The 27,061-nt window shown below is 32.7% G+C and overlaps 1 protein-coding gene across 2 annotated transcripts in view; it reads right to left on the bottom strand.

Annotated features, from left to right (window-relative positions):
- Positions 1–445: 445 nt before the first annotated feature.
- Gnmt (Glycine N-methyltransferase) overlaps positions 446–27,061 on the bottom strand; it is a 36,209-nt gene continuing 9,593 nt past the window's right edge. Inside the window, exons 3-8 of one of the 2 annotated variants that reach the window (XM_081772110.1) lie at positions 23,874–24,001; positions 19,413–19,545; positions 13,978–14,098; positions 10,113–10,202; positions 5,049–5,185; positions 446–1,275 (exon numbers count right to left, since the gene is read on the bottom strand). In XM_081772110.1, the coding sequence (XP_081628236.1) occupies positions 1,107–1,275; positions 5,049–5,185; positions 10,113–10,202; positions 13,978–14,098; positions 19,413–19,545; positions 23,874–24,001 (778 nt within the window). In that variant the 3' untranslated portion in view covers positions 446–1,106. The remainder of the gene's footprint in view (positions 1,276–5,048; positions 5,186–10,112; positions 10,203–13,977; positions 14,099–19,412; positions 19,546–23,873; positions 24,002–27,061) is intronic. The other variant, XM_081772111.1, reaches the window with a different exon arrangement.

Raw genomic sequence — 27,061 nt, 5'->3', positions numbered from 1 at the left:
ATTTTTCAAAATAACTAGCATGACAATTTATCCTCACATATGTAATTTTGTTCAGTTCAGTCAGATCTATCAATTGGGTATTGTATTGTAGAATTTAGGATAGGGTCACGATGACTCACTAGTAGAACGCTCACCTCTAGTGCGTGGAGTTACCTTTTTATTAGTTATTCTATTTTCTCCCATTTCCTTTTTTTCACCATTATCATCACCGTCTCCTTTAGCCACGGTGCGTATACGTTCGACCTTAAACTAACAAACAAATAAATAAAGTACAATCACAACTTCTGACACTCCCACTGAGAACGTAATATTGATATCAGTCACTTAAAATTGGGAAATAGACAGCAGATAATTGTCCAATTTGTTATAAATTTACGTAAATTTAAAAATAAAAAAGGACAAAAAAGGAAAAGTCGGTTCTCAGTACAAAATCAAAACCACAATATGTTATTTCTGTAATGTCTATTTTATTTTATTTTATTTAAATTTTTGTCAAGATCATTACTAAGTATCTAATATTTTACAGTACTTTGGATTTTTGGAATAATTAATTTTAATTCTAGTTTTAATGCAAATAATGGGTATTGACTATTGTTTATTGTTTGATTATTGTTTTCCTCTTTCGAACAATCAGCACTGCATACATATTTTCAAACATTGCATTGCATTGCATTGCATTGGCATTGCATTTGCCAATTTTAAGAACAGTATTTTTATGTTGCTTAAAGTAATATTTTTTATTATCATTATTGTTGATCATACCATGCTATCAAATGAAAATCCCTTCAAAATCACTTTGTTTAACTTACTTTTCGTTGCAGGTTGATATAGACATCATTAAATAATCATACATTTTTATTGCAAAAGAATTAGTGTTCACTTAGTGTTCCTAGGATATCATTTAAAAAAAATAGTTCATACATTCACTGATTTATACACTATGCACTTCACTTCACTTCACTCTTGTATTATCATTTGTAAAGTCAATTTTACCCAATTATAGGCACCTTTTGTTATATTATTATGCGTAGAAATATAATACATTCATCACAATACAAGTTCGGTTTAAAATTACAGGAAGAATGTGGTTTGTTTTCACATTTTTTTTAATGCGTTGCTTTCTCGACGACGTGGATGTAAAATGCAGGATCTTCAACTTCTGTGAAGGGCTTGAAGTCACTGTAGATGGTATGCACGTAACCAGATACAAATGTTTCTCTGAGAAGATCGGTAAACTGTTCCAGGAGGTGTGGGAAGTAAGACAATCTGAAATAGCTGCAAAAGAAAAGAGACTTTTTCAAAATTTATATTCTATAGCATCTAATAAAGTAAGGGTTGTGAACCATATTAGTACCTACAGGGTCACTCGAAAGCTTGTAGATTCTCTAAGCAGGTTATCCAGTAGCACATAATGTTATTCTAAGGTAGGGTAATAAGATTGGATACCACATATTATAATGGTAACCTGAGTTATACTTTGAACGATTGCTTAGAATGATTACAGATTGGAATTATGATCTCGAAGGAAATATTTAATTACCACTGAGTCATCTTTCTGCTCATTGATGATGATTCGCTCACATTTGTACTGTAATTGTTCAATATCAGGACTGCCAAGTGGACCTGCTGGTGGACAAAAATCCTTCTCAATTTTTAAGCTTTTCGATTTCTTTGTGATTTTTGTATCCGCATTCACTTTCTTTTCTTTAATTTATTTCGTACTAGCAAATGCCTCATACGTGTTACGGCGGTCAGTATTTCATGTTTTCCTTCTTCACCTTCCATGAAGAATTTGCCTGAACTCGAAGTCACGAATGAAATTGAAATCCCTAGTATGAGCATGTTAGTGAACCCTCAATTTTTCTTTTCATTCAGTCATCAAAAAACGCCGAAATACGTCTTTAATTATTTTAAATGAACGGTGTAAGTACCTAATTTTACGACTATAACCTTAAGAAACTCCGAGATATGGACAGCTAATAATAATAATAATAATAATAATAATAATAATAATAATAATAATAATAATAATAATAATAATAATAATAATAATAATTCAAGCTCCCACCGTTTTTCTTTCCGCCTTCTCTCTTCCATTTTAGTTAAAATATAAAAAATCCTCTGAAACATACGTTTAATTATTATGAAAAGTCTACATACCGAATTACACGTCTCTACGTCTCTAACCTTAAGGAATTTCGAGATATGGACATCTTACTACAATAATGCAACCTACAGGTATTGTAATAAGATGTCCACATCGCCAATTTTTCATATCGAATTTGCAAAGACCCTTCCTTGATGGTACATTTCGCTGCAAATCCCATGTACTACTCAAACGTGAAGTTTCTGTCTTAAGCAGTTTAACCTAGACATTGATCAGACAGTCAAGGCTTCTTTCATAATACAGATAGGCTTCTTTCGTGTAACGTTAGAATAAATAGTGTAATTTACTTGTATTATACCATGTTTACTATTCAGTTGGATTTGTCTGAACTGCAAGATTATGTGATTTTATACATTTACTTCATTAACAGGGACTTATTAAATGCATGGAATTAATCCAAATAACCTAGAACTAAGGGTCATGCCACTAGTAAAAAGTGCCCACGCTTAGATAGGCTATATTTCTAATTGCTCTTTTTATACTACTCGGAGGATAATGAATCCAATGAAGCTATTTTTAAACATATCCATCCATGGAATCAAGGGGAAAATGGCTTCAAAGCTGGTATACTTATATTTATTTATTTCCCACATTTTAGATCACTTTTCTAGATCTCCATCAACACGTATGTTTATAAAAATAGTTTTATTGGATTTAACATTTTCAAATTAGTACAAGAAGTACAATTAGAAATGTATCGAAGGGTGGAGACTTTTACCATTGGTGTAAGGGATACTTTCAAGATCCCAACTTTGAGATAATTTTTTCTCGTAACCCCATGGATTGATATGTTCAAAAATAGTTTCATTGAATTCATCATTATCAAGTTAGTATATAAAAAGAGCAATTAGAAATTTATCCCAGCGTGGACACATTTTACTAATAGCATGACCGCTATTAGTTCTTTACTTGATAATTTTGGGTCAGAATTGACCATTTTCACGTTTGTGGAAAATCCAAAATATGTTTTAATCCAGTTTTTTTCTTCTTATTCTTGAAACAACAATTAGGCCTACGTGTCTATTGAACGTTTTCTCAAGTTCAAATATTACACAGATTTTACACACAAAAAACTTTGATTGTCATTTTGTTGTACTACTCAAAACAAACTCCATGTGGAATAATTATCTTCTGCATGTAGCAACATTAAAATATCAGATGATCAGATGAAGAAAATACGTATATTTAGTCGTGGCACACCGCCAGAATATGATTAATCTTTTAACGTTCTTTTTTGCTAAGCTTAAGTTGTCAATGCTGTCAACCTGATTAGTGACAGGGAATTAGTTGTGTACATGTATTATTAAACACAGGATTTCCGAAACACTTTCTCTAAGTCGCTGCTTCCGTTTGTCTCAAATTATGTAATAAAATCCATATATCAACCATAAGGCAACTTTCAAATAATGACATGCGACCTTAACTTCCTTTTATTGTTTTTGTCATTATTATTATTATTATTATTATTATTATTATTATTATTATTATTATTATTATTATTATTATTATTTAAATTCTAGGTATCAAGTACGAATATGCATAAATTATGACATCAAATATATGTCACTCAATAAAGTCAATATAGTCAGAAAACTGTTTGTGACTCATATGGCGATTCTTTCGTATTTTGTTTCCCAATATTTCATAATGTTCATTAGATACCTATTTCATGTTTAAATTTTATTTTAACTTAAGGTGGCTATACTTGTTTCACCAGAACAACCGATACTATTTTCACGATTGTTCGATATTTTCGTACTAAAATCTAAAAAGTAAGTCCTGTCAATCGTTTCATTGACAGCAGGATAGCAATCTAGAATGCAGGACGTATTGTCATCTTACTTAGACTTCTGTTACAAACACTAGCGAATCCAGGACGATCGTTTGGAGGATATGGATCGCTGAATGTGCGGTAAAGCTAAATCGATATTGTATGTTAGCTTTTCACGATAAAATGGCTGAACCGTTTGAAATGAATTTTCGTGTTTTCTACGGGGTAGAACTCCTTCATTGACTTTGTTCTCATTTCTTACCACTATTATTTTTTAATTTATTCACTTCATCTACGTTATTATTAATTGTTGATCACTGTGTTTCGGAATAGGCTGTACATTCTACTTGTCATTTTATACATATATTGCCTATTTATATCCACGTTTAGACCGACTTCCTTGTACGTCTTCAAGAGGACATTTTCGTTTTCTTGCTCTGATTTTTTATTATTAAGTCTACATTGTCCGAGTAGAGAAGTGCTTGTATGAAACACTCAATTTTCTTTGTTACTTTTAATTTTTCTTGTCTCCTATAGTTTTAGGAATAAAGCCTTCCCTTGCTTCAGACCCTTATGAGGGAATCAAACAGCTTAGTAAATATTTGTATTTTACTACTCGTTTTCGTAAGACACACCTGTATCAATTTTACAATATTCTCGGTGGGAATTATGAATTCTTCTAAGACCATCAATGCTGTAATTAAGGGAACATTGAAGATCAGAATCATTAAGCTTACAAGTGTTATTGTCTTCCGAAGAGTGGTGCCATGGACATTTCTTTGTATAAATTATTACTCTCAACAACGTTGAACATTTAGCGCCATCTTTGTTTTGAGCCCATTGATTTACTTTTTTGTTTTCTTATAAACGTACTGAAAATTTTGATGATTTCTTCCCAAACCTATTTAAATATTCCTTTCTTTATTAACATTAATTTTGTAATGCGTATACAATTTTAATACTTAACATATTTAAGCAATATTGAATTTATACATAATGCAAGTTCATTTTGAAAAAGCGCAAAGGTCAGTTAATTAGCCGTGAAAAAGAACCGTCTCCCCATCTGGTCCGACATTTCTCACTTAGAAATATGTATATATCTTATCTTACCTGTCTGTTTCATCTGATACGCCATTTTCGTTATTCTTAATTCCGTTTGGTACTGCAACCTTATAATCCATTGTCACAATATTGGGTTTTCCGTTTACATATAACACAGACGTTTTGATCCCGCTGACGTGTTTGCTCTGCAATTGGAAGCAAAATATAGGAATACTTGTAATTATTAAAAGTAATAATTTTTAATATTTTCTAATGTTACTTTTAGAAGCATAGCAGTTAAGAGTTAATATAATAGTATCAAATAAGTGTATCATAATTAATACACTATATTAATATATATCGATTTATGCAAGAATGCTCCAGTTTATGTCTTGTAAAGCGAAGTTTTGTCAATTTTCTTGAGTTAAAGGCAGAGTTACTTTTAGGATAGTATCTTAGATTAAAGACAGAGTTACATCATTAGTTATTCCTATAAGGGGGACAGGACAAGGAAAACATTTGGTATAGCTGATTATCTACAAATGGTGGATAATGTACGGTAGAAACAATTTACAAAATAATTCAATACACATTATTTACATCTATAAACAATTTTAATATCTACTTAATTTAGTACCTCTTAAAAGTAGACTATAGCACAAAAATTTATATATAAATTTATTGTAAATATATTTAACAATAGTTTCGATATCTCCTATGTCCTCCGACCAAAAACTTGTCGTGGAATTCACTGAGGTCTGCATGCACTCTTTCACAGTTTATACTGTAGATACATAGGAGCATGTTTTCCGAAAATTATGTTTAACATAGCAACATGAATAATATTTTTTACTCTTTACCTATTTATACAATAATATATAAAATATGAGGTTGTGATTTCCATGGTAGCAACAATGAAAATTATTATAATAGTATGGTACGGATTATAGAATTTTATTTGATTATCATTACTGGAATATGTTTCGATTTCTATTTCAAGTGTAAGCATCTAAATTTGAACATGTACTGTTACTTTCCCATAAATTTTTGATACAATTTTAATTTTAAAAAATAGCTTCTGCTTTAGCATAATTTAATTCTCTTAACTCTACCTGTGAGCACTGCGCGGAATAACTTAAAGAATCTTTATAACATTATTCCTTCTGTGTTAGACTCAGAGCAAAATAAAAAAAAAATACGAATAAATAATATTAATCTACCTGTGAAATACTTAACATATATTCCAGTCATAAAGAAGTAATATTAAGAAGCAAGGAAAGAGCAAGGATAGCAATTTAATTATTTTCCCACAGAACCTAGTGACTTTTGCTATCTCTAGAAAAAGCTCAACTACTATACAGTGGTTCTCCCCTATTGTCAAAAATCGAACTAGGGATCGGTTACTGAATCCTTCTTAACCTTAGTGCAGCTATGTGTAATTAGCGTTAGTAAGATCAAAATTTCCCTTTAACGTTTTACTTTAAAAAAAAAGATAATGAAACCGATTTGAACTTACAGTAGAAGTATTTAAAAAAACAAGATATAAGATTAAATTATTTGCACATGGTATTAGTCATTTTTGTTTACTAAAAATACCTGAGAATTATATATGAATGTTATTTGAGCTTTAATAGGGGTCTCTATTAGAGAAATGCAAATATAAAAAAACGTAGATAAAATTAGGAGGAAATATTTGGTTTGTAATTATTTTTGATACCGATATAAATGTAAAGAATGGTTTTCGCTTTTATTTAGATACTTTTTTTTTATAAAGTTAAATTCTTTTTTTGCCCTAACTGCCTGCAAACTTTTGTGCTAAACTTACTATGCTATACGAGTCATGCAGATATTTTTAGATGATCAATTGTAAATGAAAGCTATGATAGGGTACTCGTTACCCTTTCTGTGTATTTTAGGAAACCAAATTTCAATCAAGGAAACATTTGGTAAAGAGGAAATTAATAGTTCACCTTTAATTATTTAAAAACAATAAGGAGAACTTTAGATGTTATATCATTATGTTTTAGTCAGTCATGTAAGCGGAACTTCATTACGGGAGATTAAAATACATAATCTCATATTCTTTTAGGACAAGCGTGATTTTATAGATATATCTTGAAATAGTAAATGTTTAGTTTTACGTAGTATCTTGTTCAAAGGGGAATTTGAATCCTAATCCCCTTGCGTACGCCACTGATGTTAGTTTTGTCAATTAATTACAAAATATTTACCTGCAATGCACCACAATTAGACCATTAATAAAAACTATAGAAATAACATGAAATCTTTAACTGTTAAGAATACATTGTAAAGAATTGAAGTAAGAATGATTCGTTTTTTTACATGGAATTTAACTACTTTTATTGACAGCAATAAAAATAACATTTTCTGAAAAGCTACAATAAAGACATAACATTCAATACATTTATCAGCTGGCAATAAATCTAAAGATGCGCACTGTTTACTTGTAATATTTTTTTAAAAAAATGGGTAAATTCTGATAAAATTTAATCGTATTTCTTGCAAAGAACTAAGGATCATCTCACTAGTAAAAAAAATGCCACATTTGGATAATTTCGTAATTGATCCTTATATACTGACTTGACGACGATGAGTCCAATGGAACTATTATTAAATAGTATACGTTCATGGGATTCCAAGAAAGGTTATCTAATATGCAAGATATAAATAAATAGAAACATCCCAACTTTGAGGTAATTTTTCTCGTGATTTCATGGATGGATATGTTTAAAAATAGTCCCATTCAATTCAACAGCCTGAAGTTAATATAAAGAGCACGATTAGAAACTTATAAAAGTGTGGGCACTTTCTATCAGTGGCATTATCGTTAGTTCTTTAAAACATGATGTATAAAATAATAGAAGAATTTTGTCATCATCTGTTAGATGCTATATCATCATCGAATTTGATTATATCACCATATAACACATGAGCTGTCATTATCTGATAGGTTAGTTATACCATCATCTAATGTTGAGTTACATCATCATCTGATAGATGAGTAATGTCTTCATCTGATGGATTATGTCATCAGATTTATGAGCAGTCATCATCTGATAGATGAGTTATATCATCATTGGATAGGTTAGTTATACCATCACCTGATAGATCAGTTACGTCATCATATGATCGATGTGTAGTGTCTTCATCTGATGGATTATGTTACCAGATTTATAAACAGTCATCATCTGATAGACGAGTTATGTCATAATCTGATAGGTGAGTTATACCAAGAGCTGTTAGATGAGTTGTCCTCACTGAAATATGAGTTATCATCTAATAGATGAGTTAAGTCTTCATTTGATAGATCAGTTACGTCATCATCTGATATGTGCATTGAATATGAACGAGAATTGAATTTTTATGTCTCTGTTGTAGTGTTATGTAGAAAATGTTATAATAGTAATAATAACAAACGCCTGAGCTCTCTTCAGAAATATGCTTTCCTAAAATTTTACATCAATCTCACACGGGTAAACTTTGTTTTATATTTACGCAATAGCAAACATATTAATCACTGATACTCCTATAACGTAACAATTACTGTTAAATTTTAATAATACACTGATTCCATTTCCGTTTTTTAAGTATAAATTATTGCTCTTTTCAGTACTTCCTTTTACATATTAACAAAAATTGGGTATAGCATTCTATTACATCAACATAACGCTTATTGATGACAAAAGTTAATCATAGCATAAGTAGTTTTCTGCAAGACATACACCAAAAGACTGACGTTAAGCATTAATATTGTGACACTCAAGACATTGTCTAATATTCTAATTAACATACAAGCATAATCCTATGCCGACAACACTTTAAAAATCTCTAAACGCCTGAGGAGGAAGGTAATTGGGATGTTTTAAAAAATCGGAATAATACTAGGTTACGAACTGACAGAACATTGCCACTGGTGTGTTGCCATACAAACGTTCACATGTGCACATATTATTGTAACAGGCATAAAACAAACAAAGACACTGTTCTTTAACAAATGAAGCATACGAAGGATAGTGGTTTAATTTGTAATAAGCACTCTGCTATTTTTGTCAAAGGTTAAACACATTATTGACACTAAATACTTCACACGCCATCTTGGGTTTGTAGCATGTTGATTTATACTTGGATGTAATTGCTTTTTGTTAATAAAAGGAAGGTAATTTTTAAAATATTTGCTTTTTGTGGATAAAATGAAGATAGTTTTTTAAAATTCTTATTTCCTCGATGCAGTAATTTTCCTTTGTAAATCTTTTTTCTACTATAAATTATTTCTCGAATAAATAACTCACTTTTACAACGCAAATTGTCTATTAAAATATCTGTGTTTTGCTTCATACGACATCTCTATTAAATGTAAAATTTACTCACAAATTGGTGTTTTCCAGTGATTTTAAATGTAAAAATGGTAAAGTTCATAAATGGTAAGTTCATATAGCATGATCACTAATGTAACTTAACCTAATCTTATTTAAACTTATTAATAACAAAAGTAATAGGATATACGGCGAAGCACTATCTTTTGAATGAAGATTAGCACGAACAAATGCCAAATATCTACGTAGCAGATATGAATGGAAAACAAATTGTTATGCACCTGAACATAAAAATTAAGTTTCCCCAGATAAATCAACAAAGCGAGTTAGTACTAAGTTCTTAAAACGGCGAGTGCACCCTTCACCTTTAACATTGCATTAATTGTGATAAAAGATATATACAATAAAAAGATACAACAGTAAAAAGATCTACCCACAAACAAGGAAGCGAACTACAGCACCTCCAGATTGGCAAAATATGAGAGAATAGATCTGCTAGCTCTGCCAACTGTTCCAACCTTCATAATGTTGGTTGAAGTAATGAAACATAATGTCCTGCATCTATTATTCTATTTATAAGATTGAACATACTTTCAGAGAGACTGAAATAGTAAAAAAAATATCAATAATACGATCTGGTTATTTGTAAATCGTCACGTTTTACGCGATAAACTTAATTATAATTAAAATTAACACTTTCGTTTAGACATGTTCGTGTTTTTGACGATCTGGTGGAGCTGTTATTACCATTGTTTAAACTTTTGCAATACAACAACGTTTGAAATATAATATACTGAACCTTTTCCCGATTTCGTCTGTTACATGCTTTGGTTGTATTCAATGTCGTTTCCTGGTTTGACATCACCTTGGAACTGCATGACCCGAATTGCTATTGAAAGCAATGTAATGAATTAATGTTGTGTTCGCAAAGTTGAAAATATTTGTCTTTAATTCCTATTAGATTTGGATGCATCTTAAATTTAAATAATAAAAGCAAAAGATAATAATTTTCAATATAGCAAGTAATAATGTACAGTGAAACATGTCTATGCTGTCCATCATCGGTTCCATTGGAAAGTGAGCAACTTACAAAAAAAGAAATTCTTTTGAAACATAAACAATTATAGATACCTACTAATCCCTTCAAATGCAGCAACTAATTATTACATAGGCCTATGTATTATATTGTATTTTATAGATAATATACGGCAACCTTTCTTTCTTTCTGAAGGAAGTTCATGTCGTTCGGATAATACGTTAAGCTGCGGGTTCACGTCTTATATAGCTCCGGTGCTAAAAGGAAAGCTAACTCAAATAATCATAAAAGTTATTTCTGCAATATGAAAATTTCACATGAAATAAGTGCTCATTGCTTAACTTAGTTGCTCATTTGCACAGCTTTATACTTAATTTCAACATGCTAATTAGCTGCAAAATGCTATGGCACTTGCATTTGCACTTTTTCACTATGACGATAGATGAGATAAGATAAAATGTTAGTTTCAGGAAATACTCAAAACGTCCACACTCCCACACCTTCCGCTCTCAGCAGTTAAGCATCAAAAGCTACCTATTGTGCATCTGGAAAATGGTTGTTGACCAGCAAGACTTGTTCTATTATCTTACGTATAGGGACGGGCACAATTCAAGATAAAACGACTTGAGTTCCAAGGGAGTCACAGTTTTTGAGGTTGAGTTTCGAGTCGAGTCGAGTTTGATAAATCGCTCTCTCGTTCGGCTCGTTTTAACTCGTTTTGAAATCATGGCCTCATTAGACTGGAAAGATAAATTCATGAGAAATGTAAACAGTAATGCGGAATTCATTTAGTGTTGTTCACAAGAAGGGACACTGTGATGATAATAGATTTATATAACGAAACAGTCTTAACTGTCGTGAGCACCAATATAAGTATATGCTGTAGTTCTTACCATCAAGGCTGAGACATGCGCGGTAAAATATTTGAGCCCAAGTAGAAGCCCAACCCGGGTAGTGATGTCAATCGGCTTGGCACAGTTCAACTGAGCGAACAACCCGAGCCGACTCGGTTGGGATGAGCCATCGACTTCGTTCGACACGGGTCAACTGAAACCATAGTTCGAGCCTGCTTGGTTGGGCGAGCCACCAGCTCGTTTCAGTTCGGCTCAAGTAAGCCATCGGTTAAAGCCGGCTCGGTTGGTTGAGCTATTGGCCCGGCTCACTTCTCGGTTCGGCTCGATAGTGAATGAACTAAGAGCCGAGTCGCTCAAGTCGTTGACAATCCTAAACCCGGGCCGAGCAGTTTTTAACATGTTTGGTCAGCGCACAATAACTTTTAACAACTTTTGTTTCGAGCCCGAATACTTGCTCCTCTCGAAGTCAAACTCAGAACTTCGTGGTTGATGTCCTTTTCTCCTAGACTTCACAACAACCAAGGTTGGCAGTCAATTAGTTTTTAATATTCAGATACAAACCGCGTATCTTTCATGTTTATATACGGTGTTATAATAATAATAATAATAATAATAATAATAATAATAATAATAATAATAATAATAATAATAATAATAATAATAATAATAAGAAGAAGAAGAAGAAGAAGAAGAAGAAGAAATTGTAGTAGTAGTAGTATCATTTATAATAATTATATTGTTTATGTAGGATACTTGAAGAGAGTACTTGAAACTACACACAGGATTTGGCTTGACTCGACTCGAAACACGACCTTAATTCGAGCCGAGTTTCGAGTAGAGGTGGAGAAAATTTTTCGAGTCGAGTTCTCGAGTCGAGCTCAAAGATGACTGTCTCGAGTCGAGTAGAGTTTCAAAGAAAACTCGCTCAAACTCGCTCGTGCCCATTCCTGCTTACGCATTTTTCACTTTGCAACGTATATCTGACCGTCAATTGGTTCTAAATTTCCTGCAAGCTCCCCAAGAAAAAAAAAAAAAAACTATTCGAAGACGTAATGAAAACAAAAATACAACCTAATCCAAATCGTACGAATACGGAATGGTCTTGCAATATAGAATATGAATGCAAAACCTTAACGGCACCAATCTATTGATACATCTGCCGGCAATAGCCTTAACAGCAATAAAAACAACCACTTCTTACTATATTCTTGGAAAAGTTACTTTCAATTAACAAGTTTTCCCCTTTTTCCCCTTCGGTTTACTACTTCCTCAAACATGCAACCCTTGAAATCATTCTAAAAAAAAAAATAGGAACAACATTGCTTTAATGCTGCCAAAGCAATGTAAGTTTTATTGGAGGCAGGTGGCCAAGTTAACAGGTTTTACTGAAATGAAGTATACTAATAAGTGTAAGTGCACAAACTCCAGCACAAAAAGTATTCTGATAACACATTTCATACTAAGGACAATAAGAATAAATGTCAGATATATCATATTTGTTTGATTGCTCACAATTGTACTTTAATCTTACAGTTACGTAACCTATTTACAATGTAGTTTGTTTTTTTATTGTCTTAATTTTATTATTTTCGATAGAGGTACAAGTAAAGTTTCGTAAGTAGCAGTTTATTTGAGAAAGGAACACACTACAAAAACATCACGATTGTAAATAGTCGTTTTTCGCATTTTATGGAAACCACTAGAAAAGAAAAAAAGTATTCAAAAAACTCTAATTTGATAAGAATGTATATGTTTGGTTAATTGGGTTAAATTAATATACACTAACTTCCCTTGCATTCCTTCATTTACTACTAGACTAGAACGAACTAATACTATATTAAGAATGAAATGAAATCTTTGAGTTCCACGTCCCACGATTATGCCGGCTAGGTTAAAGGAGACGGTGACGATGAGAAATGAATGAAATGGTGGAATCAAGAAAGTGGGACGAAACGGGAGAACCCCGAGGAATCCCACACACACAGTGTCCCACGAGCTGGGATCGAATCAGGGACCCCTTGCAGGAGAGGTGAATACTTTATCACTGAGCCACCGCGATCCCATTAATACTATAGTAAGAGTCACTCCATAACACGCTGTCGTACTCACTTTGTAATCCATAAATTGGAGTTAACTTCTTTTCTTTTCTTAATTTTACAACAGTTCAGTTAATTATTTCACTTATATATTATGAACATTTTGTCATTTAAGTCACTAAAATATGATTCTAACTAGAAATTGATTATACTGAACTAAACACTTGACAAAATTGACCCAAGAGACACAATACAAAGATTGTGTACTTTTTTTTTTTTTTTTATCAAGTAGTTAAAACGCTTGTTTTCTGTACGTATGAAAGCGGGTCCGATCTTCATTGGACATCTGTCTCAGGAACAAATCCGAATAGTGGTTCAGACCACATCTTAACAGGTAGGTTCCGTTCATAGTAATTTAGTGTCAAAAGAGATACCAAAATACTACCAACAATAATAATTACTAAGACTGACGAAACTTAGAAATTTTGATATGATGAACGTGATTCCACTTCGCTTACGTTCACTGTTCACTCATAATCAGATAAAAAATTCGTGCATTAGGATTCTAATCGAACCCAGCAACAAAATGTTCTAACAATAGTGAAAATACATAGTGTTCATGGTAACTATATGTTTTGGTATTTCTTCAATATAACAATGCTTATCGAGCAGGAACAATCTCAAAGCAAATATTATATATTATAAATAGATATTGGCAATGAAAATGCTTATACTTACGTTGTAGTATATATTTTTGGCTGGAGTAGTTCCAGTTCTTAAAATATAGTCATAATTTCTGTGATCAATTAACAACAGTCCTCCGGGTTTGACAAATGCTTCAAAGTTCTTCAAGGCTTTCCTGAAAGAAATAAACACCACACTTAAAACTATATTTAGCTGTAAAACTGAGCCAAAGAGTTCTAGTTACTGAAAATAATATTTCAAAACGTAATTATTTCTCGCTCTGACAAGTAAAGGTCACATTTGTGTGAATCGAATTGCTGCCTGAGACATATGTGATACGAGTATAGCAGTACTAAGTGTGCTCAATATGCCAGTGAAGTTTTAGGTGCGAAGCTCAAAAGGTTTAGGAGATACAGCCACTAAAAGATCACATGGAGGTACATGTTACAGTCTATTTCAGAACGTGATGTTATGATCACTGATGACGTTCCAGCTGCCAATGTCTTCAATGTGGATCAAAGTCGCTTTGAGAAGAAATTGCATTCGTACCGGACGTTGAGGAAGAAAGGATGAGTGAAGATTAAAACAACCGTGGAATATGTGAGTGCAACATCTCATTCCTACATGATAATGCCGGTTGTGTCCATGGAAGGAGTAATTCTGCGTCCCATGTATGTTCTGGTGGTTGAACCAAATGGTAGGTTCCCCGCAGTAAAGCCAGCCAATCCGGCTAATATAATCTTAATCTCATTTGCTGGTAAAACAGCGAATATGAACAAGCAGGATCCTAAGACATTCTATTCGGAGGTCATGTGGAAAAACATTCCAAGTAATAGGAAGGAATTCCTCCTGTTACTTGATTCATGGTCTGCAAACAAAGATGACCTTCATCACAGTGTGTGCCAGTAGGCTTTGCATTGATCAAATGGCTGATAGCTGGTGGATGTAGTGAACATGATTCAGCCTCTGGATGTTCACTTCTTTCGTCCATACAAAGCTTTGTTCGTTTCATCAATGATGCAGCAAAACAGGAAGTGACGTGAAGACTTGGCATCGTGAGAGATTCATATAACTTCAGTTCTTCACAGTTTTCGCAACATGATTCGATTCGCTTTCTATAAGGCTGGATACTTCAATAAGGAGCCTGAACGTTGGATCGTTCCTTAAGATTACTGCTTCGACGTATTTGTGAGCGATAAAAGTTTCAAGTGCAACTTGATTGCGCTTGTCAGGTGTGATCACTGTGAGCAGAGTATTTGTACTCTTTTCTGAACTGCATATTGATTGTAGTAATTGTTAACTTTTCTCTGCAATAACAAAACCATTTCGCATGTGCAAAACAAACAACTTTTTCTTGTGTTTCATCACTTAGATTATGCTGGAAACACGCACATAATCTAGTTTAAAGGGAATAATAGTTATTTTTCCGGACTATGTATCACGACTATACGTAATATATACCTCCATGTGACGTTCTAGTGTCTCGGACAGCATCTCGATTCACCCAAACGTAACCTTTACTTGTGAGCAGACATACTTTAATTTTTCCATATAATTAATTAAATAGCGCTTTCTTAAATAAATGAAACGTTAGCAAAGACTACGAATGTTATTTAACTCTCATTTTATTTTGGAGCTGAAAGATTCTTATTGCTAAGAAGGATTGCATATACTTACTAACGCTTACACCGAGAATGAGTTGTGAACTCTAAAAGATTCTTATAATTATTCATTACCATTGTATGCAATCACAAATTATGAATAATCAACGAGAAAAAAACCTTTAGAGATAACACATGCAACATTACTAGAAAAACTGAGGTAAATTTCTTTAAAAAGGTTATGTCAAGGTATAAAGTACTTGATTTGATAAATAAGTTTGGTGTTCATTAAAGATTTTCTCTGACCAACTTAACGTTGACTGAAATAAACGAAATTTGGTACAGACATTAGTCTTTCTCTACTTAGGAATCTCCAATGGCCAGAGTTTTCCCATCACTTTACACACTTGTCGAGATCTTGTTTGTAGAAGTTCGCAGGTTGTTTCAGAAGCCATGATTTCACCTGAGAAATCAATATTTCATCGTCTTTGAAATGCATCCCCTTCATAAATGACTTCATGGGAAGGAATATAAAAGTCAGATGGTGCAAGATCAGAAGAGTACGTCGGATAGAGAAGGATTTTAAATCCTCAGAATCGTGTTTCTGTCTGGGTAACATGCGAGCTATGAACTGGAGGATTGTCTTGAAGGATATGGACAGTATTGCACACCTTTTGGTTTTCGTGGAATCCCGTAATTTTTGCAAATAGCGAAGCGCAGTATGTTCCTGTAATAGTTGTACCCTTCTCCGGGAAATCTATTAGAGCTACCATGCTGGTCCCAAAAAACAGTTAACATCACTTTGCTCGCTGAGGATTGGACAATCCTCTTTGGAGTTGGTGAGTATGTTTCCATTGCTTTGACTGAGATTTAGTCTCTAGATCAGCGTTTCCCAACTGGTGTGCCGCGAGGAAATCGAAACAAAATTATTAATTCTATAGCAACCAAATTGCAAGACATAGGGAAAGAATGAATATTTCTGTATTTCACATTACTATGAATTTCTACCGTGCAAAAAGTTACTCTAATTGTAATATATTATTATACATCTATTACTGTGTAGCAGACAGTATTTCGGCTCGTACACATTTCCACGGTTAGCTGCTATGTTGCGCTTCAATTGAGAGTCATACTAACACCGAGAAATGGAAGCACTTGTACAGTACTTGTCAAGTTAACGTTCCTAGAACACTCATTCGCACGTGAATGACAGAACAACAGTTTGTTCAACAGCTGTGTTTTGACTTCGACGCATCGCAAACTGTGTGATTGGAATAATATGCTCCGATTTTGGTTAAAACAGCAAAGTTAAAAGTACAAGACATTTATTTGTTCGCTCGTTATTGAGTGATCTTCGTTCTTAGTGAAAGGTTGGATACAGTTTTTGAAAAATAAAGCGTATTTTTAGAAATCTGAGCCCTATATTTCATTGCAATTGTTTTCTATTTTAAAATTAGAATTATAAAAAAAATAAGGGGGCGCGGTGGCTCAGTGGTAGAGCGTTCACGTCCGTTGCTTGGGGTCCCTGGTTCGATCCCAGCTCGCGGCGTGTGAACGTTGTAATGGACAAACACCGTGGTCGTGGGTTTTCTCGGGGTTCTCCCTTTCCTCCCACTTTCTTCATTCCACCATTTCACTCATCTCTCATTATCACCGTCTCCTTTAGCCTAATCGTGGGACGTTAAACTTAAAGACTTCATTTCATTTTTTAAAAAGAAATAAGCATAATGAATTAGCATAGGGGAAAACCAGTGATCGAGCTTTCATCTCTGTGAGAAGTTCAGTAATCACAGAAAAAAATTACCATGGTATTTTATATTTGCAAATAATAATAATAATAATAATAATAATAATAATAATAATAATAATAATAATAATAATAATAATATCTATGAGTGTGCCGCGAGAATGCAACTTACACCCGTAGTGTGCCGCAAGTTGAAAAAGGTTCGGAAACGCTGCTCTAGATCATAATGATAAACACACTTTCGTTTTGAGATATTAGTATGTCAAAAATGTCTTAGATTTCGAGGTACTGTGTCAACATTTCCCGGGAGCAACTGATTAGTTTTTGCTTTAGGAAAGATGCAGTAGTCAGAGAACACATCAGACAGACACTTCGTGCATATGTAAATGCTCATGAATTATTTTTTCTCACACACTTCATACTTATCTTGACATCTTCAGTTAGTTGGCGAGTAGTTATGTGGCGATTCTCCGAGATGACGACTTCCACTTATACAATGGTGTAGTCATCAATGGTTGACTGAGGTAGCCACGGAATGGCTACCCTATTTCCCTATTTCGAATATTTATCTTTTGTTTTTGTTCTACAATGTTTTATTCTGTAGATGAGAGACACAAGTGGAGAGAAAATATTTAAATGGATTTCGCAGAAATAGGAATACAAAGTAGAAACTGGATCCAGTTGGCTAAGAACAGAAGTCAATGGAGAGTTTTTGTGAACGCGGTATTGAACCTCCGGGCATAACAATTCATTTGTTCAATTGTTATGATGTCTTCCTTTTTTGCCTATTCCTGTTTCGCCTACTAGCCTCCTAGGAATATATGTCAAGCTTTCATTGTTATCAAGATTGTAGGCGAAACAGGAATGTCTGTTTTACGTATTCCTGTTTCGCCTACTATTAAGATGAAGGAATATTTTTGAGTTTGAGATTTTTCTTGGGAATTTTATTTTTAATGTGAATTCAGTTATTTAGTAAAATAATTTAATATTAATGAAAATGCATTAATATTAAATGCGTAGCAATTTTAAAAACAACTACATACGAACAACAAACGGAGAAGTAGATGTACGTATTTTCACTTTTACCAAAAGTAATCTTAGCTAGTCGAAACAAATACTGCGCTCTGATTGGCGTTTCACTGAGGAGAGGACAAATCAGAATCTCAGAATATGTCTATCTTTGAATCGAAAATTTTAATTAGCCACTGGAAATCGTGTTTGTTAGTCTTGTTAAACTTCATATCTGACATATACTTGTAGAAGCTCAGATATTTCCTAGGCTTTTTCATGGGCTCGTGCCGCACAACTTTTAATATTGTAGATAGAATTGTCTTCTGAGTGTTTTGTGAGAATAATTTTGTAAAAAGCTTTTTTTGTCCTCGAAGATATGTCGAACTTTGTTAATACTAAGTGTCGAGGCAAACTGTTTGAGTATTATTTGAAGGTTATTTATATCGGATTAATAGGCATAATGGTGAGAAGAGGCATAAAGGCCAAAGAATATAGTTTTTCCTTCAGTTCTACAGAAGTTATAATCCACTTTGAAAGAGCCGTTATAAATACTGTGGCTCGCATCTTCCCGAACGGTACAGTGTGTGGATGTTTCTACCAAGAAGATAAAAGACCTAGGAAATGGATTCGTCGGCTCGCAGCTCTCCCACTTGTTGCATTGGAAAATCTAGGTGACACTGTTCTCCATTTGCAAGAAGATGCGCAAATGGTTCATAATAGAGATGCTTTCCAAGATTATCTGATGCAAACGTGGGTGGACGAGATAAATGCAAAGTTTCATCCGTAAGTATCACTATCAAAATTACCATTTTCTCGATTGAATCTAGTTTTTACCATTGTCTATATTCCGAAAAAAGTTTCCTAATGCCGTGTTAAACATTCTGCGTTGGCGAGTTGGATACAAACCTTTTATTTAATCTTAGTTACAATTAAATACCAAATAATGTTCTCTAAAGCTCCGCATCACTCTGGTACCAGACTGTTAATCGAACTTCCTTTGATACTTAAGAAATACAGTAGAAACTAACCCAAGGCAAATATTCAAATATATATCTACCTATCTGTATATGTATATATAAAGTTATATGTTTATAAGTTTTAAATATTGAGGATTTTTTTTTTAAACTTACCTCTGAGCACTTTGATCTCCAGTCAAGTCTGGTAAATGAGCAAATGAATTTCCTAAGCATATGACTGCATCGAAACCTTCTCCTGGAATTTCTATGTCTTCAGTCAACGTCAACCAATTAGCTTCTTCAATAACTGAAAATATAAGAAAATACTTTAATAACGCAGTTCATTGTAATTCACATGAAGACGCCTTCAGCAATAAAAATAACTCGGAAGAGAAGGTAACTACGAAGTATTACTGTTATATTTACTGAGGCCGAAAATGAGGTGGATAGTGAAACCCGTTTCTAAGCTTCTAGAATATTTAAAAGAACTCTTAAATTCAAAATTTCAAAAAGCGTAATGCTACAGAATATTCAATAAATTACGTATACATATTTAATATTTGTAAAGTGTAATAAGTAACACGCTATTTCTATTCTGGCTAATGTTTGAGAAGCTTATAATGGATGATATCTCAGCTAAAAAAACGTTAATGTTAAACAGATGCGAAGATACATGAATTAATTACATATTTTATATCCATAACTTTAAATTCGCAATGAGAAAAGCTATCCTTTCTACATAAGTTTTCATTTATCTGAGTTGCATCTGTTAGTTTTACCTGGATGGAATGGTGTTAGTATTTAAACACTAACAGATATTTAAATTTATTTTATATATTTTTTCTCTTACAACGTACTTAAATAATAACACAGTATTAATTTGTTACTTATTCTGGAACATTGCTTATGTTTTGTATAACAGCGTGTATAAGTTATATTTAAATTAGTAATCGCATAGGGTAATATAAGGTTTTAACTTTCTTCCATGATTTGTACTTAATAATAATAATAATAATAATAATATTATTATTAATAATAATAATAATAATAATAATAATAATAATAATAATAATAATAATAATGTCAACTTCTTGAGAGGATATAACCCATGAATAGATTGTTAAACACTATCCATCACAGAGATGGTTTATTACACTCATAGGCTTATTTGATAATATGAAACCTTTGCTAATTAAGACTCGAACAAATTGTAATCCTACTGTATTAAAAGAGGTACACATTCATCAACATAAAATTCTAACAAGTTCCTTTCTTTAATTTGAGAAATTGCAATACGATACAAGGTAAAACAAATACATATCGTAACTATTATACTATATGAATAAACGTCATTTTAATGCTTCCTCAATTCTGGTGCCTGGGGTCGCGGGTTCGATTCCAGCCCCCGCCAAATGAACTTTGTGGTGGACAAACACCGTATGCATGGGTTTCCTCGGGGTTCTCCCGTTTCCTCCAACTTTCTTCATTTCATTCATTACTCATAATCACCGTCTCCTTTAGCCTAACCGGCAATAACGTGGGACGTAAAACTCAAAGATTTTATTTTATTTTGTAATGCTTCCTATTACATCTTTGAATTTTAGTTTGAATAACTTAAAAGGCAATAAATGATAGTATAAAAAGTTTAGATAAGTAATAATAAGTAATAATAATAAATTAGTAAATATTAATACCAAGTCTATCAGTACCTAGAAAATATTAATCACCTTCCAGTTATTTTCTCATGGGTTAGAAATTTGTAGGTGTGACACCATAATTATGGTGCATTCAAATTTTCTCGTTGTATGAACGGTCTTCAAAATGACTGTTATTTTGTTTAATAGCAATTTATAAGTAATACCTGGTACAAAATGTTCATATTGTTAGTTATTATTTTCTTTGAAGAAATAGTAGTAGTAGTAATAGCAATAGTGGAGAAAGTAGCGTAGAAGGAATTATGCTCTTACAGTCAGCATTAAGTAAATCACAGTGTAAAAACAGTAACGTAATGTGTACCTAAGTCTCATAACTAATGTTCGTTTTGTTTTTCAGAATATTTCTCATGATATTTTTTTCTTTATTTTGGCTCTCAAATGAATATCACCCTAGGGCGTCAAATTTTAAACTCATGTGTCTCAGGATATTTTCTCACTTATGTTGGCTCTTAATTAAAGGTAGTCGCTAGAAATTAGATTTCTGAGCTTTTGGCATCTATGGTCATGTTAACCCGTCACGTATGAAGGATGACGTCTCTCGGCGATCAAACTATCTGAGAAAAGGGAAGGAAGAAAGGATTTGGGGAAGAAAGCGGCCTGGGACCTATATGTTAGGTACCATCACAGCATTTGCCTGGTAGGAATGAGGAAACCTAACCAACTTTTTCGACCGACTGTCCACACCTGGAATCGAACTCGGAAACACTCGCACCAAAGACGAAAGCGTTGGCGATTACGCTACGCGGGGCCACATTAAAGTAGTTGCAGCTCACCAAATTTTGAACTTAAGTTTTTCAGGATATTGTTACATTTACTTTCTCTCTCAAATAAAGATAACCCTACTGCATCATATTTTAAAGTTAGATGTTTCAGAATATTCCCTCATTTTTTCTCGCTCTCAATTAACACTGATTCATTGAAGATAAAACGTAAATTTGTGACATGTTTGTTAATATTATATTAATTTGCTTAGAAATAATCCATAAAGAATAGTTAACTGGTATGTTTGTTTTCGTGTACTGTTGCGTGAGGTTATTGTAGTGAACCCGAATCTTTTTCTCTACTCTAGAAATATATTTCATGTATCTTACAAAAAACTAGTATTTTACGTAATTTCACAAAGTATAACTTAACATCGCTACTTAATCTTCTGTTCATATAACTAGTTATATTTAGTACACAATAAAGTAGCTTACAAAAGAAACTGAACAGTCCTTACCCAACTTGAAAGGATGTTAGCATTGCATTATCTTAAGTACTTTTATAAGTGTCTTGTTTAATGTAGATAAAACTGGATTTAACTGCTTTTTATATTATCTTTCTATCGTACAATGAAGTTCACAGTGAAGTGCTTGTAAGATTACTCTTTTGATAGACATAATCTGAAACCAGATATTACCGGTTTCTGACTTATCAGAAACACTCCAACCAAACAATTATAAACATATCTATTGTTTTCGGATAAATGGAATTAATGATAAATTACCATCAAACCAGAAACTGTACGCTAAAATTGTTTCCATGTTAAAATTAGTTTCAACAAAGAATAATTATTAATAATATTGATTTAAACAATATTGCTGTTGTTATGAAAAAAAGGTCAAGGATAAACCATATCTGTTTTCCGGACAAACTGAGATTCAAGTATTATCTCCGCGATCTCTTCTAATGCAGAGTCCGTGGTTTGAATCCAGATCCTTGGAGTCTGCAACATCTATTCGTAGGTTTTTCTCGGATTCTATCACTTTGTTGCACTTTATCAATTCACTATATTTACCATCACTATTCACTTTCATTTATCACCTATTCACTCTACGCCATAAGCCTAGAACATTACATTAAGGATTTTCATTTCACATCCCGATTTAGGAAAACCTATTTTACTGTAAGCAACATTTTTGTTTATTGTGGACACAGTTAAAATTGTCCTCTCTGAAGTGAAATAAAAAAGTTGTTTCATAAACCATATCTTTAAAGTCGATACTTTGAAAACTAGATCTATATTTTGCTTAAATGTATCACAAATAGTGTGACACGTTAATGAACTAATTGAATAAAATCACTGATAGCTCATTAGGGATGTCATATCGGTAAAACCAAAGTACAGTACATTGCATACAAAAATTACTACATTAAGTAAGTTTTCTTCCCTTCGTTTGAAGTGATACAATTTTATTTATTTATTTATTTATTTTTATTTTTTATTTATTTATTTTTATTTTATTTTTTTTTATTTTCTTTTTTTTGCGGTGTGAACTACCTGAGAAACTGTCACTGAATAAAACTTTTGTTATACAAACTAAAACAACTTACTTAATTAATAAATACAAAGAGAATTTGTTTTCCTGCAGTATGTTAATTCTTTATAGTATTGCGTTCTTATGTAACATTAAACATTGCTTCCCTCTAATGCTTTAGAAATCTATTCACTTTTACTATTACAAGGAAAAATTCCAACATAATAAGTTATTATGTGATTTCATATATCCATAGGTCTACTTGTTTTTCATATATCTATAGATGAAAGGAAAGGAAGCACTTTGAAAGAAAGATTATTTCCCTTGATTTTTGGGAATATGAGTTGACCGTAGCATAACTAGTATGGATTACGGAACCCATTAAGTTCATCACCAGAAGGAACAAAAGCATGCCAGGAGATATTACCTTGTGCCATACCAATTCAATCTGTATTATTATATGATCTATTTTAATAAAATTGCACTTTATATTACTGCCCTCTTTTTCTCGGTTTACACAAAAGTAATATTCTGAGATTTTGCCAACTACAGTAATACTCTCTGCACACCTCTGTTTCCAATATAATCTAAGAGTCCCGATCTAATTTACGCCAGAGAGACCACATTGTGTTTTTCATGAGTATCAATGTATGGTTTTGAGAGAACTACCATAAAATACTTACCCCATTGATCAAAAGCTTCTTCTTTTCTTCTGTTCCACCTGGTTTTCAATGCGTACTTCAACATTTTGTCAGAGGCATCAACAGAAGTGACTTTGAAACCTTCCTCCAACAGCATTATTGAGTCTATTCTGTAAAATATAGATATAAAATATGCTGTAAAATGTATGTGTAGTAAAAAAATCAAAGTTCTATATTATCTTGAACTTCTGATTCCTTTTATTTAATCATTCGTTTTTATATGTCCTTAAAACTTCTTACGTGGTAGAGAAAATGATCAAACATTGGAACCTTATCTTTGAAATAATTGAAGAAAGTACCGTATTTCGGAAAGAATTTTGCAGACTGAAATTACTTTTAAAAAGGTTGCAGTAAATTGAAGAAACTCTCATCTAAATATTACCTGAGGACCTAATTCCATAGTACAAACAATAAGAATCACTTGAAAGAAATGTTATTGCATAATTTCTCTCTATTCATTATTTATTATATATGGATGAGAAAGTGTGAGGAATAAAGTATGAAATCAAAGGATGGAATCGATAACAGGAGAAGCTGGTTAGGATATTCTTTTAGAAGAAATTGAATTTTGAGATTGCTGATGGAAGGAAAATTAGCAAAGTGGGAGCAGAAAACCATAAATGATAAACTGTGTTATAAACAATATAACATCTAAATCTACGTCGAAGAATCAAAGAAATGTACGGAAACTCCTGAGATTGCGGCATATGATCTTCCAGCGATTATAGAGCACTTATGAGAATAGTAAATGTTGAGTTTGATACACCATTCCATTCAAAATTTACTTGAAAGGTAAATAATTAATTTGCTATTCAAAATTGTAAGCGCACTTCTAGTGAAAATATCATGGTAACATTTACTTGGTATAAGATTGAGCAATGACATATCATATGCGAGTGTAAAAATGTAAATATAAGGCAGCAATAAGGAAAGATAACAACAAGTTTTCTGCAAATGCCGGAATATAGCTAGAATTTGGAAATATAAGTCACAAACATATACCTTATATAAATACAGAAGTGTGGATAAGTATGCTGAGAGCCGAATTCTATACGAAGTATTATGGAGTTACGTCTTAGTGGTTTATATTGTGAAGTTTTCGGTAGCCAAACTAGGGTCTTCATTTTTGAAAGCTATGAAAAGGTTTTCAGACAGGAAAAATTTTGACAATAAGAACTTAGGCCTGGGTTCTATCAGAAATTTAATAAAATGGGCCGAGAACTCTATACTAGGTTGAATATTAAAAAAAAAAAGTTTTACATTAACTTGAAATAATTTTGAAAAATAACGTGTGTTTCTCTTTATTCTAAGTTGACACTCTCCCAAGCGCATTATTGAGTTTCATACAGGTCCTATTCAGTTCATTTCTGAATGTGAGGAAATTACATTCAAGGGAAGTCTTAAGATAAATTCTGCAGGCCTATATATACAGTAGAAGGTTATTTGTAAGTTATTACAAGAGGGCATGTCTGACTTACTGTACTGTAGAACTTTTTCTGATAATTTTGTCTTCTTTCTGATAATTTTTTCAAAACATCTCAACTTAAAAATAATGAACTGAGTTTCATTTCACTGTATGAAAAACAACTATGAATTTCTAGACCTTGAGAATCTAATATTACAACCGGAAGTGGTTAAATCTTGAGACGTAGGATAAATATCAGAAAAAAGTTTCACTATTTTCTGCTAACTTTTGTTACCGTACCTATCGAGATAAATGGATTAACAAAACCGTTAAATTTTGCATACTCATGCGTATAATACAGTAGCTTGGAAGTCTAAAGTTCTGAATAATGAGCCAAACAGGATAAATTCCCAATACCCCCATTTGTAACCTCGCATTTTTCATGGATATATCTTCGGTGACACTAAAATATATTTCGGAGGCTTTATTACCTACCAGTCTTTCGTAAAATCTGTTGCTCGAACGCAACACAAAATATGGAAAAATCTACTACTATACTGATTATCGCAAACTTAAACGCAAATTTTGTGTTGTCGTGACGCATGCTGATGCCTCGCGACTCTAATAAGCCGACACAAGATACTATAATAATCTATTGCCTTCTTTTTCGGAAGTTGGTTAATTGTTAAGTATACATCTGAAAAGGATAGACATATCCTGGTGAAATGTTTTAATGTTGCACATAGAGAATACAAATATCAGGAAAAGAAGAAAATTGAACCTTAACTTTGTTTTAACATTTGGAATAATCAAGTATTGTGAAAGACTGGCGTAATACGGTTCCTTATCGCTGATCTCATTTGCAGCACTGATAATATTATTTAGTTAGCAGGAAGGTTTGTAATTATTTTTCTCTTAAATTCCTTATAATTAAAATGATATCGAGTTATTTAATATTTTAGGAAAATCCCATAATTCATAAAACAATGGGATAAATGACGAAAACGGTGATTGAAAAAAATGACGATTTGTAAGGGATCATAAAAGTATAACGTTAGACTAATCTATTAATAATTAGTAGTTACTTAACTCCAATTAATAGAAATTAGTATTAAATGGTACTTTTACGTCAACATTAGAGACGAAAGGGCCCTTGTGCGTAAGGTAAACGTACGCACCTTCAGTACGAGAAAACCTTTTTCGGATTCCAGTGGGAGTTTAAGTGGCTCGGATTCCACGTTAAGAGGTAGATTCAGGTCTCATATAGTCTCGGTGCTGAAAAGTGTCGGTAAACTCCAACTCCACCAATCAACTTACATTGTACACGGATAGTCAACATCACCCCGAGTGATAATTTATTGATTATAAAGGGCATTTCCCCCTTTCGGCAGACAATTCATATAACAGGAGCACACATAATTTATTTACAAAGAAGTGTTACTATGAATAGAACCTTTGATGAATGTAGTCCAGGTTTTACTTCACAAAGGGGGTATTGAATTGTCTTTTCCCCAATGTTGTAAGGCATCTCAGGAGATACTTGAATTGAGAGAGGGAGCACGGTGGTTCAGTGGTAGAATGCTCACCTCTGATACTAGGTGTCCTTGGTTCGATCCTAGGCTGAGTGAGTTTGTGGTAGACAACATTGTGTCTATGGGTTCGTTTGGTGCTCTTCCATTTCATCTTATGTTCTCTTTCAATCAATTCTTTTGTTATCATTAACCTACATTAACCATCCATCTTTTTTAGCCTAAAGAGTATAAGT

The sequence above is a fragment of the Thermobia domestica genome, chromosome 9 (assembly GCF_964235325.1).
Source record: "Thermobia domestica chromosome 9, izTheDome1.hap1.1, whole genome shotgun sequence".
NCBI lineage: Eukaryota > Metazoa > Arthropoda > Insecta > Zygentoma > Lepismatidae > Thermobia > Thermobia domestica.
This window is presented reverse-complemented; position numbering and strand designations above follow the sequence as displayed.